We start from the raw sequence: 8,364 nt of genomic DNA, 5'->3' as shown, positions 1-8,364 counted from the left end.
GCTCCAGGTGGAATTAGCTAAATAGTTTTGCCATCGTCCTCTTCTGTCACTGCCGTCAGCGAGTCTGAAGTGAACCTGGTAATAGAGTTGGCCTCCCTAATTAGTTTGATCAGATGCCTGGAAAGGTCTGAGCTCTTGTTGTCCAGCCAGCAATACGCAGTGCTCATTACAGACGAGTAGAACGTCTCCGTGGGTTCGCTGGTGCTGTTCAAAACAATGCCACGTTTACATGCACTGTGCTAGTTCCACCTTTGTGTTGTTCTTTCTTGACACTGGAATATAAAATCTCCAGGGCATCTTTGGTCCAATTGTCTACAAACAGAGAAGAAGAGAAGAGAAAAAAAAACAGATAGTGATAGAGAAACATGATTAAAATCCCCAGAGGCAGCATTTGGGGTTTCTAAGCACTCATATAAAAGTCATTTTCCTATGTTTATGTGCAGATTACATATTATTCATGCTTTGAGGAGAATATTAACATACATAAACTATTGTTTCCTAGTGTTTAGGAGCCACATAGGTTTGTAACATCTTACATTTGAAAACAGTCAAATAAGGGTAAGACGTGTCTGTTCGGTGGACATTAAACTAAATTAATTTAAATCGTGCATGCATCCCAATTTAATTGCCATTTGAATGTTTGTGTGATAGCTGAATTATATTTATGTATTAATTGTAAGATATGAAAAGAGGATGTGAAGGTAATGTGTATGCAGACAGGTACATTTTCTGTCTTTTTTTCTTCTTTAAAGATCAGTAACTAATAATAATAATAATAATAAAAGATAATTGAAGTAGCTTTTAAAAGGAAAATATTTTTAGTCTTTCTACTTAAAAAACAAACAAACATTTAATCAAATAAAATTTCTTTGTGAAATGTACTAGAAATTCCTTTTTTCTTTAAAGGTTAGATTTTACTCTAATTTCTTTTCAGTTCATCTGCTTAATTTTATTCATAATGTTTATACCCCACGTTTTTTACTTTACAAAGTTTTAAATGTGGATATTTTTCTTACAAAAATTGATCGATTCGCTTTAGGAGGCCTTTATTCACAGCTGGAGCACTTATGAATGGACGCACTTTGGACTATTGAAAAATTGGTCTTATCAGCAACTTTCCACTAGAAGAATTGTTACAGGATTTAATCTAGTAGATTGATAGGGATATATTAACTATTTAGAATTTAAAATAAGTATGTAAAAATGTTTTACATGCAATGGATGCATTTCTAGTATGGTTTTGTCTCTTGGATTAATTACTTCTGCTTCACTTTTCTAAAGGAACAGTAAAAAATTAAATACAGTTTTTCTAAAAGAAGAAAAAATGGCTCTATCAGAGTAATAATATACAAAGCAGACATTTAGCACTGTGGTGTTGTGGGATTGCTTAACATTATGTCAGCTCCTTTACAGGACATGAATAAGCAGTTTAACTCTCCTTGTGAAAACAACAGCTAACACATTTTATGTCATCCAAAAAAGAAAGTCTGCACACTTTAAGTGCAGGCTTACTCATCTTTTCTTTATGTCATAAACACTGTTGTACATGCAAGAATTGGGACAGCAATGGCTTGCTAGAATTATCATCCTAATCACACTGCAGTGACTTCAGTGACCTGATTTCATAAACCTTCATAATGAAGTAGTGTACTCAGATACAATAGTGTCGCACAGTTGGTTACACACTACACTGGTCAGATGTGGCTTTTCTTACTGAAGGAGAAATAGATTGAGAGAGAGAGAGAGAGAGAGAGAGAGAGAGAGAGATGAAGAAAACGAATAGAACACTGAGAAAGAATCAGTACACGATTATTTTAAAAGTACAGGTGCATCTCAATAAATTAGAATGTCTTGGAAAAGTTCATTTATTTCAGTAGTTCAACTCATATTGTTAAACTCGTGTATTAAATAAGTTCAATGCACACAGACTGAAGTAGTTTAAATCTTTGGTTCTATTAATCATGATGATTTTGGCTCGTATTTAACAAATAACGAGTTGAGGCAGTAATTAAAGCAAAAGGAGCCCCTACCAAGCATTGAGTACATGTACAGTAAATGAACATACTTTCTAGAAGGCCGATAATTCATTTTTTTGGTCTTATGAGGTTTATAATTTGAGTGAATTGGTGGGTTTTAAAGAAGCAAAGAATTAAACTACTTCAGCCTGTGTGCACTCAATTTATTTAATAAACGAGTTGCACAATTTGAGTTGAATTACTGAAATAAATGAACTTTTCCACCACATTCTAATTTATTGAGAAGCACCTGAATCTGAAAACGTTACCAATCATATATTCAGTTTTTCTGATCTCTTGCTCAGGTAGGCCCAATTCCAATATTCCTGAAAATATTCGTGGTCCTGTATAAAGTCTTTGATTTACTGTGTATTCTGTGTTATGAGAACTTTATCAACATTCAGTTTATGCAAATTAAAATAATTATTTGATCTTTTTCTTTTCCTGAAAAGCCCTAGCAAAGAGTGAAAATGAAGTTCTTTCTGTTTGGTGGGATCCAGAGATGCCTTCACATTCTGAAACCTTGAAAAGTTTGATGGATGGCTATGGAAATAACTTACCGGTATGTACAACACTTTGCCAATTATACTCATTCACTAATATGTCCATTTAGCATAGGATTCATAAGATGTCATTCAAATAACTTAATATAATTTTTTAGATTATTAAAACAAAGATTTAAAATCTAATTTAAAACTTTGAATTTGACATAAAAAGTGCAATTTGTAAAAAAAACAGTTATGAAAGTGTTTTCTCTTTAAGTATACCTAAGTGGCTTAAAAAATAAAAATAATATATATATGTATGTATATGTATATAGTCAGACACAAGACGGGAACACAGAGTTAGGTGAACGTTTAGCAGTATTTATTGTGACAGAGGTTTCAGACTCAGGTGAAGCAACAGGAATAGTCTTGACACGAAGAAGGTTGGAACTTAGCTCTGGTTGTGATGGAAGTAAATGGCAGAATCAGAAGGCGGCACAGAGGAAATGACTAGGAAGGAACAATGGATATCCAGGGGAACAACAATGGTAGCAAGGGTTCAGGTAAGTACATGTGGGTCGATGCTAGATCAGACGAGGAGTAAGGGGAAGTGATAGTCCTTATAAGGATGAGAGCTTGGTGATGATGGACAGGTGCTCAGAATTCTGGAGATTGTAAACGAGGAGGCGTGGCATGTGGAGAGGGTGTAGGCTGTGACTCAGTGACATACATATATATAAGTATAATTAAAAAAAATACTTTTTAAGATATGACATAGGCTACAAGTAAACATTTGAAACAAACAAGCACATGAGGCACATGAAGTGTGAGTGTAAAAAGCTGACAGCACTATTGCATATCAAGGTGTTATATGTCAGCAACTGGAATCTTCCCTTACTATATAAATATAGTATTCAGGCATAATAGCGTGCAGTGCTCTGATTGCTGCAAACTTTGACAGAGAGATGACAAAATCACTTGTTTTTCTTCTGGCGTCCCTTGTGTTCTGTTCAGGTGAGATTTGCTCTTGTATTCGAAGTGATTTATAACAAATGTAAACCCAGAATTCTGAATGTTTAAAACAATTGCAGATGTCAACTGTACTAGTACATTAAAAAAAAAATAATAATAATTAATGAGGGTAAACTTCAAAGTCAAGTTTTCAATTACCATTTCACTTGCGCATGTGTCAGGAGATTTGTCACAGATTACTGTATTTTTTAAACTTTGCATCTTTAAGAATTTTAAAATGTGGTATTTACCCTCAGTTCTTTTTAATGATGTTGTTATTAATGTAATTGAATTCTTATTTAATAACAGTTTATATAAACTTTTCATATTTAGACTAAAGAATTAAAAACAATATCTTGGCAATTTAGAAATAATTGTATTATACACCATTGTGTATGCAATTGTATTATGCACAATGTTTATGGCATATGCAAATAAACTGAATTGTTGCCTCGCCAATTCCTATAACATTCTGTAGTGTCCCCTGATATGAATTTAATTGTTATTTTTTCCTTTTATGCACCAAAGTTGTAACATATTCTGATGTTCTGGCATTTCAGATGTTCAGATGGGAACGTCTCAGTACTTTGAGCATCCGAATCCTGTGAGGGAGATGGAGTTCAGTTATCATGACAAAGCAACGGAGAACAAACAGGTTAAACATATCCACTTAGAGGAAAAATGCAAAACACAAATTTCTTTCCTTTAGCAATATTCAACTTTCTCCCTTTATCTCTCCCTCAGATTATATACTGTTCTGTTTGTAAGGCCATCGTTAGAAAACTGATATCATATATTGGAAAAAATGCTAATAAGGTTTGTGAAACATAATATTTGTACACGTTAAGCATGCTAAATGTTTTCTCATGTTCTTGATTTGTTCTCGTCTTTTTTGCAGGAGGAGGTAAATCGAAAGCTTGATAATATTTGTACAAAAATAAAAATACCTGGATGTTCCGGTTTTTTGCGAAAATATAAGAATAAACTGGTCACTGCGCTGCTGTCTGGAGACAAAGCAGCGACCATCTGTGTCAAATTAAAACTGTGCAAAAGATATACATAAAAACAAAACAGTAATGTGAATACTTCAAGAATTGGAATGTTATTTATGTTATCATTTGTTACACATTATTGGAATAAGTGGAGAACATTTATAAAAAGTCTGCTACATACTTTTCATGACAATAAAGTTAAGGCTCTCAATTGTAGTGACTTTTTTTCAGTTTTCTTAGGATAACCACACACACACACACACACACACACACGCGCACACACACACACACACACACACACACACACACACACACACACACACACACACACACACACACACACACACACACACACACATATATATATATATATATATGATAAAATATTGTGTGGTGTTGTGGGATTGCTTAACATTATGTCAGCTCCTTTACAGGACATGAATAAGCAGTTTAACTCTCCTTGTGAAAACAACAGCTAACACATTTTATGTCATCAAAAAAAGAAAGTCTGCACACTTTAAGTGCAGGCTTACTCATCTTTTCTTTATGACATAAACACTGTTGTACATGCAAGAATTGGGACAGCAATGGCTTGCTAGAATTATCATCCTAATCACACTGCAGTGACTTCAGTGACCTGATTTCATAAACCTTCATAATGAAGTAGTGTACTCAGATACAATGGTGTCGCAGAGTTGATTACACACTACACTGGTCAGTTGTGGCTTTTCTTACTGAAGGAGAAATAGATTGAGAGAGAGAGAGAGAGATGAAGAAAACATTGCTATGGAAATAACTTTCCGTTATGTACAACACTTTGCCAATTATAATCATTCATTTTCATGTGATTTTCTCACTCTGGTTGTTTTCTGTTGAGGGTAATAAAATACATTATGTTCTCTCATAAAAGTTGTTGTCTATCATTTAGCAAAGCCATGCCAAACAGATACTGCTTAGACTTAAATGATTCATGTCATAATAGCCTAATTATTTGTAAAAATTATACAGTAGGCCTACATGTATAAAAAAAAAGCTAAATATGTAATTGTGTAACCCCCCCCCCCCCCCCCCCCCAAAAAAAAAAAAGAAGTTGCTTTACACTTTAAACCTGATCATTTTGTTTCCTTGTCATTCTCAGTCACGCCGTTTCACTTGTTTGTATTGCCCATAGAGTTTATGATGCCTGGAGAGTTTTAAAGTTGTTATTTAAAAAAGCAGTTCACCCCTAGTGAAATAGTAAAATCATCATTGTGGCGAGTGGGGCGGGGCCGAGAGGCATGGGAACGAGGAGTGAGGCCAGGTGTAGTGATTGGAGATGAGCTACACCTGCGCCCCACCGCTGGTATCGAGTCCCACGTAGGAGATGGAAGGATATAAAACTGGAGCGACCATAGTGAAGGACGAGAGAGGACCAGGCCTGGGACATTAGTTTATGTGTTTGCTTTTTATTTGTGCGAGTCAGTCGCCGTGAGGGGCTCCTTCTTCCCAATGAATAGGAAGTTAATATTGTTACAATCATTTACTATACTGTCATTTACTGTTATAGGGGACACTGTAAAACACACTTTGAACACTGATGAAGTTTCTGACCTTGGGAATTTAGCACTATAACTATCAGACAGGATTGCAGTTTTCAGACAAAATGAGGTTTCACATTATACTATAAGGAATTCGACTCAGAATACAAACAGGCTAATATAATAATAGTGATCAGCATCTGAATACTTAGGTTACATCATGAAGTGTTGGTCCTGCACTAGATGAGAGGTTAACTGACTTTACTTCACACATTTGACAGCTTTGTCTGTGCACACATCAACATAACCAAAGACGAAACACGGTTTAAGTGCACTGTCTCTCCAATAAACATTGCAATGTATCTGGCCTGTATCGTTGGATCGTTTATAATTCTCTTTGGTAAGATTTTAGAAATGTTTTACCACTTGTTTGGCACATATTTATTTGATCTTGTCAAAAGATTTTGAACTTTGATTGGATTGTATTTTGTCAGAATGTTAAGATGTTTAATTTTAGTTATATGATATGAAATTATGTTTTGTGCAGCTGCTGCTGAGAGTTCTCAATATGAGTCCATTCATGAGATGCTACAGTCAGTCACCTCTCATGACAATGAGGATGACTGTAAACCTTTCAAGGTAAAATCTGTGAATACGTTGTCATCTTTAAATATTCATAATGCTTTTTTTTTTAAAAGTAAAATGTTGTACAACATACAGTTAGTGTGAGCATGGTGGTAAAGTTGAAGATGAGAAGTTTGCCATACACAGTTCCCTTGATCAGCACTCTTTTGGTTGCATCTAATTGTAATCTCTCTTTCTAGATCAACGTGAAATGTTGTATATGTTTCAAAATGTTAAAGAAATATTTACCCAAGATAGAGGCTATGATTGACAAGGTACATTTTTACTCAGTTATTTCCTGAATCTGTATTTAATTTTTTTTTTACTTTTTTCGAAAACAAAACTCAATATTTGTGCATTTTAGTCATATATTTATTTGTAAATGTTTATGAATGTAATTTTCTAAGCCATCCTTGGAATTGCATTTGTTATTAGTCATATTATGGTTACAGTTCTGTTATTAATTTTCTCTATGAAACTGTTCACAGTAAATGATGTACTAGTGTAAGTTTACTTCATTAAAACTATCTTTGTTTCCTCACTCAGAAAATAACGGCTGTATGCAGTGCCAACCTACTTTTCTTGAAACCATGTCAATTGTTTGCCGGAAAAATTAAATACAAGGTTTTAAATGGATTTTTCCCAGCAAAATCCCCTATAATGTCTTGCATTAAGTACAAAATGTGCAAATTCTTTGACTGATTAAACCTAAACTAACAAGTCAATCAAAGTATCAGATCTTTAGATAACTTTGTACACTTGTTTGTTTTGCCAGAAGCGTGAACTAATAAATATTCTGAATGAAAAAAACAGCATGAGCAGACGATTCATTCTGTGTTTTAAATACATTTAAGGAAGCAAATAACTGACATCTGAAACAAAAAGTCAAATAATATTGTTACTTAGCCATTTACACTACTATAGTGATTTAATATCTGTACACCAACTTTAATTCAGTAGATCAAAAATCAATTAACCATGTTTCAAGAATTCAGGAACAATATTAGGTAAACTGAAAAGACAGTTAGTGTAGAAAATGCTGACTGGAGCTCTTATAAAAACACGCTTGACACTTTGGTCCACGGTGGTTTTAGTGCCCTGAACATCAGCAGTCCAAAAGACTTGCATAGACATTTATTATCTTCAGCGTTCTTTATAACTGTGAAGACGACAAACACGAGTGACGGTTTCACTTGAACTGAAAATCACCTGAACTCAGAAAGCAGATGTGCATTAACAAGAAACAATGGAAGAGCATGCTGGAAAGAAATGAGCTGAACCTTCTCGAAGAAGGCGAAAGAGTCGTGAATTGAACATTGAGGTAAACTGATGCATAATGCAATGCAATAGAGTTAAATTATTTTTCCCCCTTGCATTTCTTACATTTTTACCATCCCCAGAAGTCAAAAACAAGAATTGTCAATCACATTGCAGGGACATCAATGGCTTGCTAGAATTATCATCCTAATCACACTGCAGTGACTTGATTTCATAAACCTTCATAATGAAGTAGTGTACTCAGATACAATAGTGTCGCACAGTTGATTACACACTACACTGGTCAGATGTGGCTTTTCTTACTGAAGGAGAAAAAGATTGAGAGAGAGAGAGAGAGAGAGAGAGAGAGAGAGAGAGAGAGAGATGAAGAAAACAAATAGGAAATTGAGAAAGAATCAGTACCTGATTATTTTTAAAGTATCTAAAGACATGTTACCAATCA

At 34.4% G+C, this 8,364-nt stretch overlaps 1 protein-coding gene across 1 annotated transcript; it reads left to right on the top strand.

Moving 5' to 3' along the window:
- The first annotated feature begins 3,279 nt into the window (after positions 1–3,279).
- LOC127933571 (prosaposin) lies at positions 3,280–4,714 on the top strand. The gene is made up of 4 exons (XM_052530630.1): positions 3,280–3,514; positions 4,072–4,166; positions 4,256–4,327; positions 4,410–4,714. The coding sequence occupies exons 1-4, from the start codon at positions 3,466–3,468 to the stop codon at positions 4,572–4,574; spliced, it is 381 nt and encodes a 126-aa protein (XP_052386590.1). The 5' UTR covers positions 3,280–3,465; the 3' UTR covers positions 4,575–4,714.
- Positions 4,715–8,364: the final 3,650 nt, after the last annotated feature.

This window comes from Carassius gibelio, chromosome A17 (genome assembly GCF_023724105.1).
Source record: "Carassius gibelio isolate Cgi1373 ecotype wild population from Czech Republic chromosome A17, carGib1.2-hapl.c, whole genome shotgun sequence".
Taxonomy (NCBI): domain Eukaryota; kingdom Metazoa; phylum Chordata; class Actinopteri; order Cypriniformes; family Cyprinidae; genus Carassius; species Carassius gibelio.
This window is presented reverse-complemented; position numbering and strand designations above follow the sequence as displayed.